This window comes from Narcine bancroftii, chromosome 4, assembly GCF_036971445.1.
Source record: "Narcine bancroftii isolate sNarBan1 chromosome 4, sNarBan1.hap1, whole genome shotgun sequence".
In the NCBI taxonomy this organism is placed as follows: Eukaryota; Metazoa; Chordata; class Chondrichthyes; order Torpediniformes; family Narcinidae; genus Narcine; species Narcine bancroftii.
The window spans coordinates 3,974,587-3,999,416 of record NC_091472.1 but is presented as its reverse complement, the minus strand read 5'-3'; the positions used below and the strand labels follow the sequence as shown (position 1 = coordinate 3,999,416).

General features: G+C 50.0%; 1 protein-coding gene across 3 annotated transcripts in view; it reads right to left on the bottom strand.

Annotated features, from left to right (window-relative positions):
• The window catches only part of LOC138760296 (phosphatase and actin regulator 2-like), a 105,424-nt gene that overhangs the window by 5,785 nt on the left and 74,809 nt on the right, over positions 1-24,830 (bottom strand). For 2 of the 3 annotated variants that reach the window (XM_069930680.1, XM_069930679.1), the window contains exons 4-8: positions 19,421-19,525; positions 13,129-13,308; positions 10,462-10,687; positions 8,130-8,332; positions 6,625-6,781 (exon numbers count right to left, since the gene is read on the bottom strand). In XM_069930680.1, the coding sequence (XP_069786781.1) occupies positions 6,625-6,781; positions 8,130-8,332; positions 10,462-10,687; positions 13,129-13,308; positions 19,421-19,525 (871 nt within the window). Of the gene's footprint in view, positions 1-6,624; positions 6,782-8,129; positions 8,333-10,461; positions 10,688-13,128; positions 13,309-19,420; positions 19,526-21,972; positions 22,378-24,830 lie in introns of those variants that run through there. The other variant, XM_069930681.1, reaches the window with a different exon arrangement.

Genomic DNA, 24,830 nt, shown 5'->3' with positions numbered 1-24,830 from the left:
TGGCACTGGAAGTATCTGGCTGAGCACCTGAAGGTCACAGACCAGGTGCTAGTAAACAGGATTGGTACAGATGGCTTCCGGCAGCCAGGAACAGGCACCAGGATTCGTGTCAGATCATAGTCCAGATTCAAGATTCCTTTATCGTCATGTAATAATACTGAACATCTAATATTACACAAAATAAAACATGAGAGTCTGCAGACACCATGGTTGAAGTAAAAAGTCTCCAACAGTGTACTTGATAAAGCAAAGATAAAGTTACAAATCCAACGTTTCAGGCCTGAGCCCTTCTTCAGGGAATAAGCTGAATGAGCCAGAAGCAGGAAATCTCAGAATTCAGACAGTGCAGCTGGGGGAAGAATCCACACAAGGGGTTCACTGGAAGTGATAAGGGGAGCGGTGAGAATTGGTGTTGTCCGTGTGAAAGGAGATGGAGAAGGGAGAGACAGAACTGGGGAAGGTAACGGGGGAAGAAGTGGGGTGGGGGGTGCTTCACGAAAATCAGAGAAGTCGATATTAATGCCCTCCGATTGGAGGGTGCCCAGACGGAAGATGAGGAGCCGTTCCTCCAATTTGATGGTGGTCTCAGTTGGGCAGTGCATGAGACCATGGACAGACATGTTGGCAAGGGAATGAAGTGGGCAATTGAAATGGCCGGCCACTGGGAGATCCACGCTATTGTGGCAGACTGCACTGGCTTCTCTTAAAACCAGCAAGGGTTTGGGGAAGATCACATGAGGTGTGGAAATGACCGTGTCCGTGAATCATCAGCCATGACTCAGCTGACACCTTAGGAGTCACATGGTATCAGCAACAGGTGATGGCTGGGAGAAAGGAGGAGAGGTCCCAGCATTACCATGCTGCAACTCTACAAATCTCTGGTGAGACCACACTTCGAGTTGTGTGTTCAGTTCTGGTCGCTTCATTAAAGGAAGGATGTGGAAGCTGTGGAGAGGGGGCAGAGGAGATTTACCAGGACGTTGCCTGGATTGGAAAACAAGTCTCATGAGGCCAGGTTAGCAGAGCTGGGACTTTTCTCTTTGGAGAGAATAAGGATGAGAGGAGACTTGATCAAGGTCTACAAGATTTTGAGAGATGTAGATAGGGTGGACGGCCAGTGCCTGTTTCCCAGGGCAGGGTCAGCAAACACCAGAAGACGTGTGTACAAAGTGAAGGGAGGAGAGTTTAGGAGAAATGTCAGAGAACCACAGAACGCTACAGCACAGAAAGCAGGCCATTCAACCCTTCCAGTCTGTGCCGACCATTATTCCCCTAGTTCCACTGACCTACCCCCATTCCATAACCCTCCATCACACAACCCTCCCCTCTGTCACATACCCCCTCCCCTCCATTACACACTCCCTCCACCCCCTCCCCTCCATGACACACCCCTCCACTCCATTACACACCCCTCTTCTGTCCATCACACACCCCTCCCCTCTGTCACAAACCCCTCCCCTCTGTCACACACCCCTCCCCTCTATCACACCCCCTCCCCTCTATCACACCCCTTCCCCTCCATCACACACCCCTCCACTCCATACAACCCCCTCCCCTCCATCACATATCCCCTCCCTTCCATCACACATCACCTCTCCTCCTTCACACATCCCTCCTCTCCATCACACATCTCTCCCCTCCATCACACATCCCTTCCCCTCCATCATACACCCCTCTCCCCCTCCATCATACACCCCTCTCCCCTCCATCACACCACCCCTCCCCTCCATCACATCCCCTCCCCTCCATCGCACATCCCCTCCCCTCCATCACATACCTCCTCCCTTCCTTCACACATTGCCTCTCCTCCTTCACACACCCCTCTCCATCACACACCCCTTCCCTCTGTCACACAGCCCCTCCCCTTTGTCTCACAGTCCCTCCCCTCCATCACACACCCCTCCCCTCTCCTCCATCACACATCCCCTCCCCTCCATCACACACCCCTCCGCTCTATCACACCCCTCCCCTCCATCACACCACCCCTCCCCACCATCACACACCCCACCCCTCCATCACACATCCCCTCCCCTCCATCACACAACCCTCCACTCCATCACACACACCCCTCCACTCCATCACACACCCCTCCACTCCATACAACCCCCTCCCCTCCATCACACACCCTCCCCTCCATCACACACCCCCTTCCCTTCATCACACCCCCTTCTCTCCATCACACCCCTCCCCTCTGTCACACATCCCCTCCCCTCTATCACACCCCCTCCCCTCCATCATACACCCCTCTTCTGTCCATCCGACACCCCTCCCCTCCATCACACTCCCCTCCACTCCATCACACACCCCCCTCTCCTCCATCACACACCCTCCTCCCCTCCATCACACACACCCCTCCCCTCCGTCACACATCGCCTCCCCTCTGTGACATCCCCTTTCCCGTCCATCACATCCCCCCCTCCATCAACTCCCCGTTCTCTCCATTGACTCCAACACATCCCCCCCACTCCATCAAACATCCCCCTCCCCTCCATTACCCACCTCCATCCCCTCCATCAAACTCACACACACACACTCACATACACACACACACACACACCATCACACACACACACAAACCATTTCACAAATACACATACACACTCACATTCACACTCGCACAGTCTAACACACACACAACTTCCCCCTCACACACAAACAAATGCAAACACACATGCATTCACTCACACACGCAAACCACTCACACACATGTTCTCTCTCTCACACACACACCCCCACACCTACACAGGCACATACAGGCAGTTGCTCACACACACACACACACACACACACACTTAGAGACACATAGACAAACACATACGAACCATGAACACGCACACAAACACTCCCACACATCGAGGAGTGAGTGTGGGAGCTCCTGGCCGCACGTGATCTCTCAGCCGATCACCACCTCATTCTGAAGACAGAATGTACCGAGGCTCGTGGTGTCAGACTGCTCAGCCCAGCTGCCTGTCTAGCCCTGTGACTCCCTGCTGTGTGAATCACCTCATTCGGGGTGGGGAGTGTGCCCTCAGACTGCCTGTGTGGGCAGATGGCAGGAAGCTGAAACTGAAAGGCTGTCAAGATGCAGCCTTGGTGATTACATGGACCTAGTTACGCTGCCTTCTCCCGAGGCGCTCTCATGCACATTATCATAATAGCAGGCATTACGTTTACAGGATGTCACTGAATCCATTAAAAGCTTGCAGTCAATCAGCCGCTGACGTTGATAGAGGCTTGACACCTTGTTCAAACCTTGCATAAAAGCCTCCCTTTATTCTTCCACGAGTGCTGTGGGTCGTAGCTCCCACTCAAAGGACTGAGTAAATTAGCTCACACTGCCAGAGCTGAGGTGCTTGCAGAGGAAGCGTTTCGTAAGGACATCAGAAACAGGAACAGGAGTTGCCCACTTGGCTCGTCCAGCCTCCACCATTATTCAGACAGATCCGTCCCTGGACTCAGCTCGCGTTTCAAGCCAAGTCAAGTCTAGTTGATTGTCATCTGATTGTACAAGTACAACCCAACGAAAAAGTGTTTTCCGGTCCTCAGTGCAAAATGATGCAGACACACAACCAGACATAACACACATCCAGTCAAATAATACATCCATAGGACAAGGAGTTCATCTATATTCATAAATACATAAATATTGTTTTGTAATTATGAGAGTCTCGGGGAGGGTCAGTGTGAGCAGTTCCTTTGGTCGTCCACCATCCTCACTGCCCGTGGGAAGAAGCTGTTCCTCAGCCTGGTGGTGCCGGCTCTGATCCTCCTGGATCTCTTCCCCGACGGGAGAAGCTGAAAGATGCTGGGTGCAGGGTGGGAGGGGTCCTCAATGATTTTGTGCATTTTCTTTAGACAATGATCCCAGTGGACCACGTCAATGGGTGGGAGGGAAACGCCACTGATCCTCTCTGCCACTCCTACGGTCCTGTGGATTGACCTCCGATCCATTTCTCTGCAGCAACCGTACCCACACTGATGCAGCCGGCCAGGACGCTCTCGATAGAGCTCCTGTAGAAGGTTGGCATAAAGGTGGGTGGTAGCCTTGCCCATTTTCAGTCTTCTCAGGAAGGGCTGTCGCTTTTGTGCCTTCCTGACAAGTGAGGAGATGTTGAGGGTCCACGATAGGTCTCTAGTTTAGTGAACCCAAAGGAATTTGGTGCTCTCCACTCTCTCTACCACAGAGCCATTGAAGTGTAGTGGAGGGTGGTCGTTCCTGGTCCTCCTGAATCCACAATCATCTCCTTCATCTTGTCCACGGGCTTTTCCACTTCCTCTCTGTCATCCTTGTTGCTGAAGAGGCCAACGACTGTGGTGTCGTCTGCAAACTTGATGACTCTATTGTAGCTGGATCTGGTGATGCTGTCGTGTAGCATGAACAGGAACCCTTAACTGCCCTGCTATGCCCAAATCGATCTATTTGAGTCTACATTTAACCAAGCGCTTGGGGGAATGGGGGGGGTTGGGGGGGGGGCGGGGAGTTGCTGATCTTCCAGTACAGTTGACAGGGAAATGCAGTTTAAAGGCAATGGAAAGAAATAGATTTGGAGTTTGAAAATTTTCAGCTGACATCAACCATAAACTCCCAGAATCCTAGAACATTACAACACAGTACAGGCCCTTCAGCCATGATGTGCTGACCTATGTGAACTCACTCCACAACTCTGGGGCGGCCCGGTTAACATAGAGGTTAGTGCAATACTAGCATTAGTGACCTGGATTCGAAACCACCACTGTCTGTCAGAGGTCACACTTAATTTTTTTAAAGTTTAGACATACAGCAGGGTAACAGGCCCTCTTGACCCACAGTCCACTCCGCCCAATTACACCTGATTCACCTACAACCCCCGTATGTTTCGAAGGTTGACAGGAAACTGGAGCCCCCCGCAGTAAACCCACGCAGACACAGGGAGAATGCACAAATGTAAAAGTGATTGGGAGGCGCGGTTAGTGCAACGCTGTTTCAGCGCCAATGACCTGGGTTAGAATCCCGCATTTTTTGTAAGGAGTTTGTGCATTCTCCCTGTGTCTGCGTGGGTCTTCCCCCGAGGGGGGGGGGCGGTCCAGTTTCCTATCACCCTTCGAAACCTACCAGGGTGGGGGGGTTGTAGGTTAATTGGAGTATTTGGGCATTGCAGGCATGTGAGCCAAAAGGGCCTGTTACCGCATTGTAATTAAAAAAGTGGGATTTGAACCCCCCTTAAATTGTGGATCATGCTCCAGGAGACTCTCGGATGAGGAACAGTTGCTCCCCCTCCACCATCAGACTCCTCAACCACAAACTCGATCAGGGACTCATTCAAGGGCTCTGACATGCATTTTATTGACTTTATTTCCTCTCTGTATTGCACAGCCAGTTTGTTGACATTTCTTCATTTGTTTACACGAGACCGCGCCCACAGGAAGAAAGAATCTCAGGGTTGTACGTGATGTCACATATGAATTCTGACATAAATCTGAATCTAACTCAGTATTACAACCTGTGACCATTATCCAAAAACAACAGGCCTCCCTCAGATGCAGGATTACAGCCACAAATTATTGCTGGACTGATCAGGGCTTTCAACCAACATCTTCAAGTTCAGGAATGGCGCTGACTGTGTACGGTGCTGGGTGTCAAAAACTGTTCAAGTGTGCCTTGTTAATACACCTGAGCAAGGGTGTAGGCCCGAAATGTTGGTTACCCATTTTAATTTAGTTTTACTTTACTTACAGCAGGGGTAGAAGCCGATTCCAGCCATTTACACTCCAATTAACATCCAACCACATACGTTTTGGAGGGTGGGAGGAAACTGGAGCTTCCGAAGGAAACCCAGGCAGGCATGGGGAGAACGTACAAGCTCCTCATAGACAGCATCGAAATCATACTGGGGTCGCTGGCTTTGTAACAGTGTTGCTCTGACCGTGCCGCCTTACTTCTCAGGGAAGCTGTGTGACCTGCTAAGTTTGTCAGACATGGCCTTGTCTCAATGTGTAGTCAGACCAATGAACTGTGTGCGGGCGGCACCATTAGAGCAATGGTTAGCGCGACGCTATTACAGCGCCAGCGACCTGGGTTCGAATCCTGCGCTGTCTGTAAGGGGTTTGTACATTCTCCCTGTGTCTACGTGGGTTTCCTCCAGGTGCTCCAGTTTCCTCCCTCCCTTCAAAACACACCGGGGGTTGTAGGTTATCGCGTGATCCCACCACTAGACACATATTCCCCTCTCCTCACCTCTCCACTTTCCACAGGGACTGCTTCCTCCATGACTCCCTCGTCCACTCCTTCTTCCCCACCAATTGTCCCCTTGCGTCCTACCCCTGTGACCGTAGACGTTTGTGCTTCATTCGGGTTGTAGGTGAATGGGGGCATTCAGGTAGCACAGGCTCCTGGGATGGAAGGGTCAGTTACTGTGCCGTACGTCTAAAAAATGCCTCCCAGTGCTGTGAATGCATTCTGTGGAGGAACGTTACCATGAAGCCACTGTCCTGTCTGCAGACCTGTGTCCCACGTGGAGCTGGGGGAGGGGTTATGCACTCCCCCCACCCACCCACCATTGCAGGGACACAGTGGATCAGGCAGCGTGTGTGGAGAGAAGCAGTCCATCAGCTCCACATAGAGACGTGGCAGGGAAGGAGCCTTACCTGTTGAGCTTGTTGCCGATCTGCTTACGCAGCTCCGTCCACTCCTCGCTGGATTTCTGGGGCAGGATGTTCTTCTCCTCCAACTCTTCCTTGGTCGGACGTCTCTGGAGTTTGTTTGCCAGTGTGTCCCTCCGCCGGGTCTTGATCGCCAGGGCACCTGCCGGATGGAGAGGGGGGAGAAGGCTGCAGTTATCCAAATAAGAGCGAGATGGGAGATCTCGGTCGGAGAACACATCAGTCGGGTGCGGGGCTGAGGCAGGGAGGGGAGGTCTCCACTCAGAGAACATGCCAACTGGGATTAGGGTTTGGGGAAGGATGGGAGGTTTGAGCTCAGAGATCTAAGTGAATGGGTGAGGCAAGAAGGTTCTAGCTCAGAGATCTGGGTGAGGGGGTGAAGGAAGAAGGTCTCAGCTCAGAGATCTGGGTGAAGGAGGAATGTCCCAGCTCAGAGATCTGGGTGAGGGGGTGAGGCAGGGAGGTCCCAGCTCAGAGATCTGGGTGAGGGGGTGAAGGAAGAAGGTCTCAGCTCAGAGATCTGGGTGAAGGAGGAATGTCCCAGCTCAGAGATCTGGGTGAGGGGGTTGAGGTAGGGAGGTCCCAGCTCAGAAATCTGGGTGAAGGGGTGAGGCAGGGAGGTCCCAGCTCAGAAATCTGGGTGAAGGGGTGAGGCAGGGAGGTTCCAGCTCAGAGATCTGGGTGAGGGGATGAAGGAGGAGGGTCCCAGCTCAGAGATCTGGGTGAGGGGGTGAGGCAGGGAGGAGAGGATTTAAAGCAAGGTGGTGGCACTGAGCCTTTGCAAGGCATTCGTTAACCCACATATAGAGTTTTTGGAGCAGGTTTGGGCTCATATTGAAGGAAGGGTGTGTTGGATAGGTGGTTTATGATAATAATCCTAGAGTTAACGTATAAGGAGCATTTGATGGTTCTGGGACAGTACTCCTGGAGTTGAGAAGGTAGGATGGGGAATCTGAATAAACATACTGAATATTGAAAGGGCTGGATGGACTGGATGTGGAGGAGATGCTTCTAGTGGTGGGAGAGTCCAGGACCAGAGGGCACAGTCTCAGAATAAAAGAACAGGCCTTTAGAATGAAGACGAGGAAAAGTTTCTTTGGCCAGAGGGGGGTGAATCTGTATTATTCGCTGCCACATACGGGCATGGAGTCCAGGTCACTGGGTAGATTTAAAGCGGAGGTTGACAGGTTCTTCAGTAGTGAGGATGCCAGATGTTGTGTGAAAAAGTCAGTGGGGCGGCACGGTTGGCGTAGCAGTTCGCGCAACACCTTTACAGCGCCAGCGATTGGGATGGGGGATTGAATCCCGCATTGTCTGTAAGTAGTTCGTAAGTTCTCCCCGTGTCTGCGTGGGTTTTCCCCGGGTGCTCCGGTTTCCTCCCTTTGTTCCAAACGTACTAGGGGTGTAGATTGATTGGGTGTAATTGGGTGGTACGGGCTCATGGGGCGAAAGGCCTGTTATGTCTAAATAAAAGGGACCAAAGCATTTACTGTTTAAAGACTCCTCGTCATCCTCTTCGTCTGAGCTGTCTCCACACTGCATGCTGTCGAAGTCACTCCCTGCCAACCCGAGATCAACCTCGTTGGGGATGAGCACCACGGATGGGGTGGGTCCCAGCTGAACCTGGCCTTCCTCCGTCTCCATGCCCAGTTCCACCTCTGGTCTCTCGCTGCTCCCAGCATCCACCACGCCGCTGCTTGGAGAAAGGCAAGGCAGTCAGGAAGGGTGAGGGAAAGGGGAAGGGTCTCAGGCAAAGGTCACATGAACAGGCAGCAGTGAGTGTGCAGAAACCTCACTAACATTGGGAGTTCCGACAGCTCTCAGGGTCCTGAACCTCCCTGCACTGCCCTCACCCTGACCATAAGCTGCAGATTTTTGCAGATTCACCACAGGAGGAGAAGCAGAGGAGGCGACCGTACAGGATGGTGACCACGGCAGTGGACCAGTGAGTGGCTCTGAATGACCCACACAGGCTGTGGGAAACTTGCGGTTGGGGTAACCTGCAAGAGTTGTAGGCTGCCAGAGACTGGCTCAAGGGAACTGGGTATCGGAACCTGTATGGGTTGACTTGCTTGGATAGCAAGCAGAACAAAGGTTTGTACTGTAACATGGTGGATGTGGCAATAAGCAACTCAATTCATAGAACATAACACGAACGTTGGAGGAGTTGTGGATGGCACTGAAGTTGTCGAAGGTTACAAGAGGATGACAGGATGCAGAGTTGGGCAGAGAAGTGGCAGTTGGAGTTCAATCTGGAAAAGTGTGAGGTGATGGATTTTTGGAGGTCAAACTTGAAGGCAGAGTATGTGGTTAAAGGTTGGATACTTAACAGTGTGGAAGAACAGAAGGATCTTGGGGTCCAAATCCATAGACCCCCTCAAGGTCTCTGCACAGGTTGATAGGATATTTAAGAAGGCCTATGGGATGCTGGGCTTCATTAATAGGGGGATTGAGTTTAGGAGTAGAGGGGTCATGCTGCAACTCTACAAATCTCTGGTGAGACTACACTCAGACTATTGTGTTCAGTTCTGGTCACCTCATTACAGGAAGGATGTGGAAGCTACGGAGAGGGTGCAGAGGAGATTCACCAGGGGGCTGCCAGGATTGGAAAATTATGAGGCAAGGTTGGCAGAGCTGGGACTTTTCCCTTTGGAGTGTAGAAGGATGAGAGGAGACATAATAAAGGTCTATAAGATTATGAGAGGCAGAGACAGGGTGAAAAGCCAGTCCCTGTTTCCCAGGACAGGAACAGTAAACACCAGAGGACGTGTACAAAATGAAGAGAGGGAAGTTTAGGGGACACGTCAGGGTTAAGTTTTTTGTACACAGAATTGTGGGGGCCTGGAATGCCTTGCCAGGGATGGTGGTGGAGGCTGAAATATTTGGGGCATTTAAAAGACTCTTAGGTATATGGATGGAAGAAAAATGGAGGGTTATGGGGTAGGTAGGATTTAGAATTATTTTTGAGGAATATATGGGTCAGTACAACTTTGAGAGCTGAAGGGGCTGAACTGTGCTGTAGAGTTCGATGTTCTATGTAATTCCCTTCTAAAATCATCTATGCTCAGAAAATGATGGTGGGCATTCACTTTATCTTGTGATTTTATAATCCCCTCACCTCAGCATCCCGCGCTTCAGAGAATAAAGTCCAACTTAACCTGGTCCTCCCCCCTCCCCATCACTCAAGCTCTCCAGTTCCGTCAACCTCTCAGTGAATCTCCCCCACTCTCTCCAGCTTAGAACCATGGAACATTACAGCACAGAAACAGACCCCTTTTGCCCTTCTAGTCTGTGCCAAACTATTTTTTTCTGCCTAGTCCCACTGGCCTGCACCCAGTCCATAGCTCTCCATACCTCTCCCATCCATGTATTTGTCCAAATTCCTCTTACGTGATAAAATTGAGCCCAGATTCACCACCTCAGCTGGGAGCTCGTTCCACACTCCCACCACTCTCTGTATGAAGAAGTTCCCCTCATGTTCCCTTAAACCTTTCCCCTTTCACCCTTAACCCATGTCCTCTGGTTTGTATCTCACCCACCCTCAGTGGGAAAAGCCGACCTACATTTACTCTGTCCCCCTCATCATTTTAAACTCCTCGATCAAATCTCCCCTCATTCTTCTACACTCCAGTGAATAAAGTCCTAACCTGTTTATCCTTTTTCTGTAACTCAGTTTCTGAAGTCTGGGCAACATCCTAGTAAATCTTCTCAGCACTCTTATTGATATCTTTCCTGTAGTTAGGTGACCAAAACATCACACAACTGCCTCATCAATGTCTTATTGATATTATCTGTGTGGCTGGGTGACCTGAGTGAACCTACCTTGACAATGCACCTTGGCCTGATGTTGCCCCATCCTGGGACGTATCCATCATTCCATCAGTGGTGCCAGGTTGGTCATGTTGGGTGGGGTCAATGGAGGGGCCACTCGCCCGCTGCTCAGGATCGGACAGCGCCGCGTGCTGGGACCTTTCCGCATCAGCGTGGTCACCGAGGTAATCTGCAGGAGGAAGCTCGACCACCTGCGTTCCACTGGAGCCGCTTTGACCTGGGTGCAGAGGAGAAGTTCGGGAAGAACCATCAATAAGGTCCGGTGCCGGGGATGGCTACGATGTCCCATGGAATTTTGGAGTTGGCCATGGACAGAGGCTAAGATGGGGGCTGGTGAGCCGATGCCAAGTTGGAGAGTTTCTCCAAATGGAAGAGCGCATCTGCAATCAGATGGGACGTGGTCATCAACCAACTCCCGAGACCCCCTCCTGCACACACAGTGACCTAGGGCATACCTGGAACTGCTCCACACCAGGACTCCACCTGCTCCAGGTATATCCACAGAATCCATGGTGACCACCAGACACACATTCCATAAGACCATAAGGTACAGGAGCAGAAGCAGGCCATTTGGCCCATCGAGCCTGCTCCACCATTTTATCATGAGCTGATCCATTCTCCCACTCAGCCCCGCTCCCCGGCCTTCTCCCCATAACCTTTGATCCCCTGACTATTCAGATATTTATCAATCTCTGCCTTAAATACACCCAATGACCTGGCTTCGACAGCATGGTAGCAAATTCTAGAGGTTCACCGCCCTCTGGACGAAGAAATTCCTCCATATCTCCATTTTAAATGGGCGGCCTTCAATCCTGATGTTGTGCCCCTTTGTCGTAGACTCCCCTACCATGGGAAAAAAACCTTTCTACATCTACTCTGTCCAGGCCTTTCAACATTCAAAATGCTTCTATGAGGTCCCCTCTTATTCTTCTGAACTTCAAGGAGTCCAGTCCAAGAGCCGTCAAACGTTCCTCATACGCTAATTCCCTCATTCCAGGAATCATTCTTGTGAATCTTCTCTGAATCCTCCCCAAATGTACCCCATACTCCAAGTGAGACCTCACCACTGCCTTATAAAGCCTCAGCTTCACATCCCTTCTCTGACATCCTATCCCTCTAGATATGAACGCCAACATTGCATTTGATTTCTTCACCACCAACTCAACCTGGACATTAAGCTTTAGGTCATCCTGCATGAGGACTCCAAAGGCTCTGTGAACCTCCAAATTCTGAATGCTCTCGCCATCCAAATAATAGTTGGCCCTGTTATTCCGTCTATCAAAGTGCACGACCGCACACTTTCCAACATTGCATTTCATTTGCCACCTTTTGCCCATTCTTCTCATCTATCTAAGTCTCTCTGCAGCCTCTCCATTTCCTCCTCACTACCTTCCCCTCCAATTCTCTTTGCATAATCTGCCAACTTGGCCTCAAAATCTACACCAATCCCATTTGGTTCCCCTCACATTCCCGTCAACTCCACCAGGTTCTCCACCTACACACTGGGGCGGGGGGGTGGGGGTTAGCATCCCGGGACCCGAGTTCCTATTCCCCTCCTGGTGCCTTGTACACACCATCCTCTGGACCTACATATATGTTCTCCTCTGGAAATGCTGTACATGCCATCCTCTGGCCTTGTGTGCACATCATTCCCCTGGGCCCGTGTACACACCACCCTCAGGACCCAAGGACTATTCTCAGGATCTGTGTACACATTAAGCTCAAATCCTGTGTACACACCACCTTCAGGACCTCTTTGATAGGCTGGGTTTCCTTTCCTGCCTGCAGTGACGAGGAGGGAACTGATTGATATCCTGGGGCACGGATCAGGTGGATGGTGGGCACTTTCTCCCTGAGCAGAGGGTGTAAAGCTGCAGGACAGTTCAGAGTAAAGGGTTGGGCAACATTCAGAGAGAATTTACTGAAGAATCCTTCTCCCGGGTGTTTAAAACTAGAACACACTGCCAAGGGGGTGGGGACAGAGACAGAGACCCTTGTGACATTTCAGAGGTGAAAAGACAAATAGAATCCCCAATGCAAAGACCAGGTTGTTGGGTGTATTTAAGGCAGAGGTTGGTAGGTTCTTGATTAGCCAGGACATCAAAGGTTATGGGGAGAAGTCCAGGCAGTGGGGCTGTGGACTAATGGGAATAGCGGGATAGACTAGATGGCCTTGATGAAGGCCATCAAGACTAGATAACTGAATGTCCATTTCTGCTCCAATGTCTTATGGACTTATCTACAAGGCATGTGCATCGTGTGATGGAGCTGTGTTCTTTATGCTGGGGGTGTGTCCCAATGTCCCGTGGGTACCTGATTGCCTCCCTCCACCAGCGCTCTCCACCACTCCAATGGCACTCGTCCCCAATCCATCCTCAAGGGGGTAGGGAGCAGGAATGCACCACCATCTGCAGGTTTCCCTCCAAGTCCCTACTCTATGGTGACTAGGTGAGATATGGCTGGCCCTTCATTGGGCCGGGGATCCTGGGAAAACCTTCAGCAGTGGTCCTCAGAGCTGGCTCTCACCCACCTTCCCTGGGGCGACAAACGCTGGAGTGGCCAGCGACACCCACGGCCAGAGGGCTTCTCTCCCTCCCACCCCACTCTTCCCTGAGCCTCCGGCACATTATGTGGGCCCAAGCCAGCGGGTCAGCTTACTCTCCTCGTGTGGGCTCCTCTGTGTTGGATTGGGGAGCGCTGGAGAGGCACCAGGATTGTCGACATCCTTTTTCTCAGCAGCACTGATTTCGCTGGAGCCATCGTAGTCAGTGGGCACCGGCGCTTGTGTTTCCCTCCAAGGGTCGCCGACCTTTCCACAAGGATCACGGTCTGATGCCCCTGCAAGGTGAGAAGGTTGGTGAAAAGAGAAATGATTACGAAAGCCAAGAGTCAAGTCAAGTTGTGCAGCATCTTCGAGAGATACATAGACCACCCCACACACTGCTAAGAATCCTGCCATGAACCACAAGTCAATTTATCCAATTGTACAAGTACAACCCGATGAAACAGTGTTCTCCGATCCTCGGTGCAAAACACGTAGACACACGACCAGACATAACACACATACAGACAAACAATACACCTGCAGGACAAGTATTTTGTCTGTACAAATAAATAAATAAATATTGCTTTATGAATATGAGAGTCTCGGAGGGTCAGTGTGAGCAGTTCCTTTGGTCGTTCACCATTCTCCCTGCCTGTGGGAAGAAGATGTTCCTCAGCCTGGTGGTGCTGGCTGTGATCCTCTTGGATCTCTACCCCAATGGGAGCAGCTGAAAGATGCAGTTTTGGTCAACTTATTATAGGAAAGATATCAATAAGACAGAAAGATTGATCCTCAGAGACGTTGACACCCAGGATTTCGAAGTTCTTGACGCTTTCTGCTGCTGAGCTCTCATTTCCCCTGACCTCCTCCTGAAGTCCACAATCATCCCCTTAGTTTTGCTGATGTTGAGGCAAAGTTGATGCCGTTACACCATTCAACCATTTGATCTATGTCCCACATGTACGTTTCCTCATTGCCGTTTGTGATTCTGAAGACAACTCTGGTGTCATCGGCAAATTTGTAGAAAGCTTTGGAATTGTGCCTGGCCACACAGTGCTGGTCGAGAAGCTACAAACTTCAGGCCTCTGTACCCACCTCCGCAACTGGATCTTTGACCTTCTCATCGGAAACCACAGTTAGAGCAAATTGGAAGCAACATCTCCTCCTCACTGATCATCAATCCAGGCCCACCCCAAGGATGCGGTGCTTAGCCCACTGCTCTACTCATTATACATGAGCGTCAGAGAATGAGGGGATAATTGATACAAGTATTAACAATTATGAGGGGCATAGACAGAGAAATACAGGTCGGCTTTTTCCACTGAGGGTGGGTGAGATACAAACCAGAGGACATGGGTTAAGGTTGAAAGGGGAAAAGTTTAGGGGGAACATGAGGGGTAACTTCTTCACACAGAGAGGGGTGGAGGTGTGGAACTAGCTGCCAGCTGAGCTGGTGAATGTGGGCTCAATTTTATCATTTAAGAGTAATTTGGATACGTACATGGATGGGGAGGGATGGAGGGAAATGGACTGGGTGCATGTCAGTGGGACTAGGCAGAAAAAATAGTTCGGCACAGACTGGAAGGGCCAAAGGGGCCTGTTCCTGTTCTGTAATGTTCTATGATTTTATGCTGCATGCAAGTAGCAAATAGGAACATAGGAAGTAGGAACAGGAGGAGGCTAAAAATGGCCCATCGAGCCTGCTCCGCCATTCAATACGATCATGGCTGATCTAAGGGCTGATCAGAGGGTGGAAGGTGGGGGGTAAGGCAGTAATTGTGGTGGGGGGGGCGCATCACTTCAGAGTTATACAGCAGAGAAACAGGCCCTTTATCTATCCAGAACCCATTGATGTCAATCCCATTCTCCAACACTTGGCCTGTAGCCACAATACAAAAAGCAGAAAAAGGCCATTGGGCCCATCAATTCTGCACCAGTCGAATCATGGCTGATATATTTTACCTTCTCCTGCCCTCTCCCCATATCCTTTGATACCCTCTCTAATCGAGAACCCATCAACCTCTGGTTCAAATCCACCCATTGACTCGACCTCCACGTCTGTCTGTGGCAACAAATTCCACAGACCACTGCCCTCTGGCCGAAGAAATTCCTCCGCATCTCTGTTCTAAAGGAACGTCCTTTTATTCTGAGGCTGTGCCCTCTCCCCCTAGACTCTTCCACCACTGGAAACAATTTCTCCACATCCGCTCTGTCCAGCCCTTTCAATGTTATGTGTTGTTTTGATAAGATTCCCCACCCCACCATCCTTAAAATTTAAATTGTAAATGTTGGCATTCAGCTCTTTCGGCCCACGAGACTGTGCTATCCAAATAGCCTTCAACCCTTGGTACATTTCAAACAGTGGGAGGAAACCGGAGTCCCCCGGGGGAGAACATACAAACTCCTTGCAGTCAGTGCGGGATTTGAGCCCTGGTCCTGATCGCTGGCGCTGTAACAGCATTACGCTAACCGTGCCACCTTTCTGAATGCTGGTTAATTTATTAAAGTTCAAAGTTTGGATTTTTTTGTCAGAGAACATACAGTGCATGGCATCACATAAAACCCTGAAATTCTTCTTTCCTGCGGGCAAGGCAGAATTAATTTCTTCTACACCCTTCCGGGCCCCGGCAGTTAGGGGAGTGGGTGTTCCTTCAGAGGTCCTGACCAACAGCCTGTCAGGCTCTCTGGGGAACCTTATTGGTTTTTTTTAGAAGTACAGTGTGGTTCAGCTCATGAGGCCATGCTGCCCAATTACACCCAATTAATCTACAACTCCCAGTACGTTTTGAACGGCAGGAGGAAACCGGAGCCCCCTCCCCAGGGAAAACCCATGCAAACACAGGGAGAGCGTACAAACTCCTTACAGACAGCGCAGGATTTGAATCCCCGTCCTGATCGCTGGCGCTCTAACCGCTACACTGTACCGCCCTTCATCAAGGTACCTGGAGGAAGGACTCAAGGTCGAAACACTGGCTATGAATCTTTATGCTGTTGACTTTGAACAATAACTCAGGAGCGACCATGATGGGAGGAAGTTACTGGAGGGTATTCCGAGAGAGGATACGCATGGACTTGGATGGATGAGGGGCCGATCAGGGATCGTCACCACAGGTTTGTATGTGGGAGGCCATGCCTCAGAAATTAATTTGAGTTATTTGAAGATGACCAAGGATATTGATAATGCAAGACCACATTGAATGCACAGAAGTTCCTGACTCTACATTTCATCTAAAACACAACTCAGAGATCTCTGGTTTAACCTTCTGCAATTTTTGTGGCGTGGGGTACAGGTGCTGCAAAAAATTGTTTTGTACCAACTGATATCCAGTGTTAATAATCGCCTTCTTGCTGTCCCGGCATATGGCGGACCAGTGTCACTCAGGAATTGTTGTTTCTCGCTCTCACTCCCCTCTCTCTCACTTTATGGAGACCCGGTTTTGGGCTCTTGTTTCACCACAGGAGATACATAACCGAAATGAATTTACACGTGATTCAGCAGCGGGGGCCTAATTTGTCCCTCAAAAAGGATCTTAATTGAAGGGAGCATGTCTTGTTTCAGAAGCTTGGGTAGAATTAGGGGACATTTTGAAAAATATTACAGGGGTGGAGTATCCGCAGGACCCAGCCTTGTTCCTGCTGGGGAATATTATGGACACGAGTCCGAGACTGTCCAAACACCAAACTCAATTCGTGAAGGTCGCCTTGGCGGTGGCCAGGAGATGCATAACGGTTACCTGGAAATCTGACTCTCCACTAAGCACAGCAAGATGGAGCGCGGAGATGCAGAGCCATGTTCCCCGGAGAAAATTACTTACAACTTTAGGGGGAGATATGGCTCCTTCATTGAGGTGTGGCAGCCATATCTGCGATATGTCGATGCGCAGGTAGGATTAGCCTTCCCAGGGCCTTTCTCAATAGGAATAACAGGCTCTCACAGGCCCTGGAAATACTGAGAATGAGGAAACAATTTGGAAGTCCTGCTGGCTCCCCCTCCCCTTTGATTTTCTCTTACGGATAAGGTAGAGAGGGTGCAGAGAAGATTTACTAAAAAGTCGCCTGGGTTGCAGTATCTAGAATACGGAGAAAGATTGAGTAGATGGGGTCTTTATTCATTGGAGCGGAAAAGGTTGAGGGGGGATTTGATAGAGGTATTTAAAATTATGAGGGAAATAGAGTAGATGTGAATAGGCTCTTCCCTTGAGGGTAGGGGCGATTGGAACAAGGGGTCATAAGTTAAAGGTTAGGGGGCAGAATTTTAGAGGTAATATAAGAGGGAGCTCCATTACTCAGAGAGTGGAATGATCTTCCGGAAGAGGTGGTTGCGGCAGGGTCAATTCTGTCATTTAAGAGGAGGTTAGATGAGTACATGGATGTGAGGGGGTTGGAGAGTTATGGACAGGGAGTGGGTAGGTGGAACTAGTGGAGATCACTAGTGGTGCGGACTAGAAGGGCCGAGATGCCCTGTTTCCGTCCTGTAATTGTTATGTGGTATTGTTATTTGTAATAATTGATTTTTATGCTTTTACCTGGGTTGAAGTATGAATAAAATTTTCAAATGCTGGAGAAACTCAGTAGGTCAAAGTGTCCTTTATAAAGGTTCCATTATTGTCACATAACACTATATTTAGAAGGGAACATACATGAAATTGTTTAACTCTTGTCGACCGTAAGGCAGCCAGAGAGTCAACACTTTGTCCAGCGCCCCAAGCCTGAGCCTGCTTAGTTTCTGAGATCAGACCATCCCAGGCGTATTAGGTGTTGATAGCAAAGATAAAGAGGTGTGGCTAATGCTTCGGGCTTCAGCCATCTTTGAGCCTTCCTAATGTTTCAAGCCAGATACATTAGTTATGTAACGAGGTAAAACACGGGATTCTGTGGGCACCGCAGTTAAATGAAAAAACACACAAATGCTGAAGAAACTCAGCAGGTCAAACAGTGCATTGACGAAGGGCTCAAGCCTGAAACGTTGATTCTGTATCTTTACCTGTGCTACATAAAGGCAGTGTTTCACCTGCAGACTTTCTCCAGCACCGTGTTTTTACTTCAATCACAGTGTCTGCAGACTTTCACTCAGACTCGAATATTTGGATTTCAGCCAAGAGATTCAAAAATGTTCGATGGCGGGGGATGCGAGGTGAGAGATCAGAATGGATAGAACATTGGCTTCCTAGGAGAGAGCGAAGCGTGATGGTGGAAGGTTGTTGGTCAGACTGGAGGCCTGTGACAAGTGGTGTGCCACAGGGTTCGGTACTGCGCCCATTGGCTGTCTGGCAGCTACATGAATGATTCAGATGAAAATGTACACGGCAAGATTAACAAGTTTACCGAAGATACGAAAGTGTCTGGTATTGTAGAGAGTGAGGACGTTTGCCAAAGATGGCAGCAGGATCTTGATCAGGAGGGAAGGTGGGCAGAGTGGGATTTAATGCAGAGGAATGAGAAGTGTTGCATCTTGGGAGGTATAAAATGGGTAGGACCTACACAGTGATTGGTGGGGGTCTGGGGAGTGTGGTAGAGCAGGGAGATCTGGGGGAATGTTGTCGAACAGAGGGATCTGGGGAGTGTTGTAGAGCTGAGGGGTCTGGGGGAATGTTGTGGAGCAGAGGGATCTGGGTAAGTGTGGTGGAGCAGAGGGATCTGGGGAAGTGTGGTGGAGCAGAGGGATCTGGGGGAGTGTTGTAGAACAGATGGATCTGGGGGAGTGTAGTGGAGCAGAGGGATCTGGGGGGGAGTGTGGTGGAGCAGAGAGGTCTGGGGGAGTGTTGTGGAGCAGAGGGATCTGGGGGAATGTTGTAGTGCAGAGGGATCAGGGGAGTGTGGTGGAGCAGAGGGATCTGGGGGAGTGTGGTGGAACAGAGGGATCTGGGGGAGTGTGGTGGAGCAGAGGGATCTGGGGGAGTGTGGTGGAGCAGAGGGATCTGGGGAGTGTGGTGGAGCAGAGGAATCTGGGGGAGTGTGGTGGAGCAGAGGGATCTGGGGAGTGTTGTGGAGCAGAGGGATCTGGGGGAGTGTGGTGGAGCAGAGGGATCTTGGGGAGTGTGGTAGAGCAGAGGGATTTAAGGGTACAGGTACATAGTACCTTGAAAGTAGTGTCATGGATAGATAAGGTGGTCAAAAATGTTTAAACACATTGACCTTCATCAGTGAGAGTACTGAGTACGGAGGTTGGGAGGTCATGTCACAGTTGTATAAGATGTTGGTGAGGCCTCACTGTGGTTTCATTTTGATGTTGTCAAGCTGAAGAAAGATGTTGTCAAGCTGGAGAGGATGTAAAGATATTTTTCCACATGGGGAGAGCCCAGGTTACCCCCATCGGATGCTGGGCATGGGTATTGACGAGCCGCAGTCTCCAGAAGGTTCCCACTCTGTAGCGGTCAGCGTCTGAACCTCTGGTTTTAGCTTTACCCATTCCTTGTGCCTCCACTGGTCCATTCCCCTCCGCTGGCTCAATTCTGACGGGTATGTCGTGCACCGTGCATCCATTTGTGAAGGTCACCTCCGAGCCTCCGGCTAACAAGAAAGAGAGGAGAGTTTAATAGAGGCTCCCCGTGACCCAGCTGAAGCCACAGGTAACAAGGCAGCGAGCGAGAACTCCCATTTACTTGGACATCACAGCAGGTAGTGTCGCTGCCGAGCAGAGCCAGACACCCAGGTTCAGTCCCAGCCTCGGACGCTGCCAACACAGTTTGCACATTCCCCCCGTGACCCCCCTCCCCACCCCAGGTTTTCCCCCCCAGATGCTCCTGTTCCCTCCTACCTCCCAAAGATGCGTAGGTTCATTGGACATCAGTAGTCTAAGTGAAGGATAGAATCAGGAGCGGGGAGGGGGTGGTGGTGAAGAAGAATGGGGGTGGGAAGTGGTGAGAAAGAGTTGATGAGAAAGTGTGGAGTATGAAGAAAGATAAATAAAGGTAAGGGCTTTGTGGTCGCCACAGATCTGATGGGCTGAATGGTCTGTTTCCTTGATGTTCAAATCACAGCAATGTCTTTATGGTGAGGTAACTGGGTCTCACAATGGAACTTTCAGGCCAGAACTGTACAAATATTCGTGGAAGGGCGTGGGCAGCAGGAATAGGATTCTGGAATGGCCAGGGAGCAGAATGACCTCTGTCCTAACCAGGGATTCTTTGCCCAAGAGACTGGGTGCCTTTCATTTCACTGAACTGAGAACCTCTCATGATTTCGACTGAAAAGACGGCTCGATTGGACAGTCACTGGGAAGCCCCAGAACAGAGACGCCCTGTTCTGAGACAAGTTTATTGTTCTCTGTGTTCTCTGGTCCTTGGTGCAAAACTCGCAGACACACAACCGGACAGGACACACATACAGATGAACAATGCATTTGCAGGCCAAGTATTTTATCTATACAAATAAATAATAAATATTGTTTCATGAACGTGAGAGTCTCAGAGGGTCAGTGTGATGTGTTTATCAGTCATTCAGCGTTCTCACTGCCCGTGGGAAGAAGCTGTTCCTCAGCCTGGTGGGGCTGGCTCTGATCCTCTTGGATCTCTTCTCCGATGGGATCAGCTGAAAGACGCTGTGTGCGGGGTGGAAGGGGTCGTCAATGATTTTGCGATCCCTCTTCAAACAACGATCCTAGTGAATCACGTCGATGTTGGGGGGAGGGAGACTCCAGTGATCTTCTTTGTCACTTTTATGGTCCTGTGGATTGACCTCCAATCTATTTCTCTGTAGCAACCATCCCACACAGTGATTCAGCGAGCCAGGATGCTCTCGACAGACCTCCTGTATAAAGTTGACATGATGGTGGCCAGTCGCCTTGCCCGCTCAGTCTTCTCAGGAAGTGCAGTCTCTGTCGCACCTTCCTGACAAGTGAGGAAGATGTTAAGGGTCCATGATAGGTCACTAGTTAAGTGAAACCCAAGGAACTTGGTGCTCTCCACTCTCTCTCCACTACAGAGTTGTTGATGGGTAGTAGAAGGTGTTTGTTCCTGGTCCTCCTGAAGTCCACGATCATCTCCTTCATCTGTCCACGTTGAGACTCAGGTTGTTGTTCTTGCACCATTTCAGGGGATTTTCCACCTCCTCTATGTCGTCATCGTGGCTGATGAGGCCAACGACTATTGTGTTCTGCGACAGTCAGCTCCAAGTTAAACCTGGAATCCAGGAGAAGTTTTCCACTGAGGTTGGGTGAGGCAAGAGGCTGAGGATATGGGTTAAGAGTGAAAGGGCAAAAGCTTAGAACAGAGACGCAGAGGTACCTTTTCAGCCAGAGGGCGGTGAATCTGTGGAATTTGTTACCATGCACAGTTGTGGAGGCTGGGTCATTGGGTGTATTTAAGGCAGAGATTGGTATGTTCTTGATTAGCTGGGTATCAAGGGTTATGAGAAGAAGGCCGGGCAGAGGGCAAATGGATCAGCTCATGATTAAATGGTGGTGGAGACTCAATGGGCAGAATGGCCTGTTTCTGCTCCTATGCTTTAATGGTTTAAGGGGAACATCTGGGGGAACTTCGCACAGAGAGTGAACACATAGCCAGTGGAGAGTAGTGATTGTAGGTTTGATTTCAACAATGAAGATACATGGGAAGAGCATGGAGTGATATGGACTGGGTGGCAGTCAGTGGGACAGGGCAGAATAACAGCTCGGCACAAACTAGAAGGGCCGAAGGGCTGTTTCTGTGATGTCGTATTTCCAGCAGAGAGAATGCAGAACTCACTCCCACTTCACCAAATATCTCCCCAATCATCGGGGTCTGGAACCCAAGTGGGTAAGTTTCACAGGGCAACAGAATCTGGGGAGAAGGGAAAGGCAGAAACAGGGTTGGATGTTATATAAGGGGGATGGAAGAGCACGGAGGGTGAAAATTTAGGACTCAAAGTCGAGCAGAGGCCCCGACTGATGGTTCCATCCCCATTCCTCATTGCCTTAGAGACACAGTTCCGAACCCTTCTATTCCCACCATCGGAAGGACCCACACACGTTGCTTTACCAGTGATAGCAAAGCTCCTGTTTCTTCCTCTCTCGCTGGATGGGTAACTCTTCCTGGCCGCTGCTCCCATTGCGTCTTGCGTTGCCTGTCCGTAGGGAATTGGCATAGTTCTCCCCAATGCCAACCGCGCCCCCCCCCCCCCCCCCCACCCCACACCCTCCTCCACTTCAGTGACCTCCTAGGGTGCCTGGATCAGCTCACAGAGGTACAAGCCAGCAGCATGGCGATGGAGGTGGGGGGGGGGGAATGGGGGGGGAGAGGACGTTAGCTCCAACGCAGCAGGCAGACAGCCACCCCACAGGAAACCTCACTCAGCAACGAAGGCTCCAGGCTTTGCCGATTCACGGCCATGGCCAGGCAGGAGTGATCATTCCATGTTGCTAAGCGAGGATTGACAGTGAATTATTTTGCACTTTAGGCCTGGTGATGCGGATGAGGTCACAATGCCTCTCCTCCGAAATCATATCTCCATCACCCAGAGCAAGGGCAAGGAAGCCTTGCTGCAGCGACATCAGACCTTGGCCCAGCCCCACGTGCAATTAAACGTGCAATTCTCGGGCACCCCATTACAGGAAGGAGGTGAGAATGGGGTCAGAATTACCACCTTCCAACAGGAGAGCTGCCCCTCAGCTCTCTTGCCCACCACTTCTCAGCTTCATCTTATCCTGAGGGAGAAGGACGGGGCTGGTCCTCGGGTTGAGATTCTAAACCGGAGAAAGGCCAATTTTGAGAAGAAAGGATCTAGGAAGCGTGGACTGGGCTAGGTTCTGCTGTCGTTATGTTCAGTAAGTGGAAGGCTTTCAAAGGTGAAATTTTGAGGGAGCAGAGTTTACATGTTCCTGTCAGGATTAAAAGCAAACCATAATAGCACAGAACAGGCCAGTTCGGCCCTACTAGTCCATGCTGTAGCAAATCCCCACCCTCCTAGTCCCACTGACCAGCACCCGGTCCATACCCCTCCAGTCCCCTCCTATCCATGAACGATCCAGTCTTTCCTTAAATGAAACCATATAACCACTTACAGCACAGAACAGGCCAGTTCGACCCTACTAGTCCATGCAGTAGCAAATCCCCACCCTCCTAGTCCCACTGACCAGCACCCGGTCCATACCCCTCCAGTCCCCTCCTCTCCATGTAACGATCCAGTCTTTCCTTAAATGTAACCAATGATCCCGCCTCGACCACGTCTGCCGGAAGCTCATTCCACATCCCTACCACCCTATACCACCCTATTCCACATCCCTATACCCAAAGTTAACAGGTATAGGGAACCTTGGATTTTGAGGGATATTAGGGATCTGGTTTGGAAGGTGGTATAGCAGGTATAGGCAACATGGAGCAAATAATGTACTTGAGGAGTATAAAAAATGCAGGAAAAAACTTAAGAAAGAAATGAGGAAGGGTAAAAGAAGACGTGAGGTTGCTTTGGCAGATAATGCAAAGGAAAATCTTAAGGGTTTTGACAGGTAAGAACAAAGGATAGTAAGGGACAAAATTGGTCCTCTTCTAGATCAGAGTGGTTGGCTTTGTATGGAGTCAGGAGAGATGGAGGAGATCTGAAATGGTTTGTTTTCATCAGTATTCATCAAAAATGTTGTTTGCTCAGTATTTACTCAGGAAACGGGCACAGAGTAGTGGGTAGTAAGGGAAAGCAAGCAGTGAGGTCAAGGAACCTGTACAGATCAAAGAGGTCTCAAAGCAAATAAGGGTGGATCAATCCCAGGGCCTGACAAGATATTTCCTTGAACCTTGAGGGAGGCCAGTGCAGATATTGCAGGGGCTCTGGCAGAAATATTTAAAATGACTTTAGCCACAGGAGTGGTGCCAGAGGATTGGAGGGGAGCACACGTTGTTCCGTGATTTGAAAAAGGCTCCAAAGTAACCCAGGAAATTATAGATGAGTTAGCCTGACGTCAGTAGTAGGAAAGTTATTGCAAGTGGGTAAGAGATCAGATATATTCGGATAGTCAGGGACTGATTAGGGATGGTCAACGTGGCTTTGTGAGTGGTAGGTTGTGTTTAACCAATCTCATAGAACTTTTTGAGGAGGTTATCAGGAATATGGATGAAAAAAAGGCTGTGGATGTTGTCTACATGGACTTTAGTAAGGCCTTTGGTAATGTCCCACATGAAGGTTAGTCAGGAAGATTCAGACACTGAGTATTCATGGTGAAGTAATGAACTGGATTCAACAATGTTGGACAGGAGAAGATAGACAGTGGAGGTGGATCATTGCTTTTTAGACAGGAGGCCTATGAGTAGTGGTGCGAATCAGAGATCGGTGCTGGGACCATTGTTGTTTGTCGTCTATATAAATAAATTGGATCAGCAAAATTATAGATGACACTAAGATTGGAGATGTTGTGGACAGTGAAAGCTTTCATATATGGTTTTTAGACTGCAGGCATGTAACAGCACAATCAAGGAATTTTGTCAGTACGTGGGCAATTTTAGTCAATTTTAGTCAATTCCTGCTCCGCGATTTATCCTGCAGGACCCCTACTATTTTTAGGGGGAAGCCTGCAGTCTAAACCGCACCGCAAAACTCATCTCATGAATCTGACGTCCAGCTGATGACTCAGGGCACGTTGCTCTACATAAAGGCACCGGGACTAACGTGTACAAGAACTTGGGGTGCAGTGTGAATGACCACAAGTTGGGTAATTATGTTAACTTATGTAAAACTGTTCACAGACTTTTCCAACATTGCTATCTAAAAAAACACTACTACTTGAAGAGGGATCTGAACCAGCTGGAAAAATGGGCTGCAAATTGGCAAATAAAATTTAATGCAGACAAGTGTGAGGTATTGCATTTTGGAAGGACAAACCAAGAAAGGACGTACATGGTGAATGGTC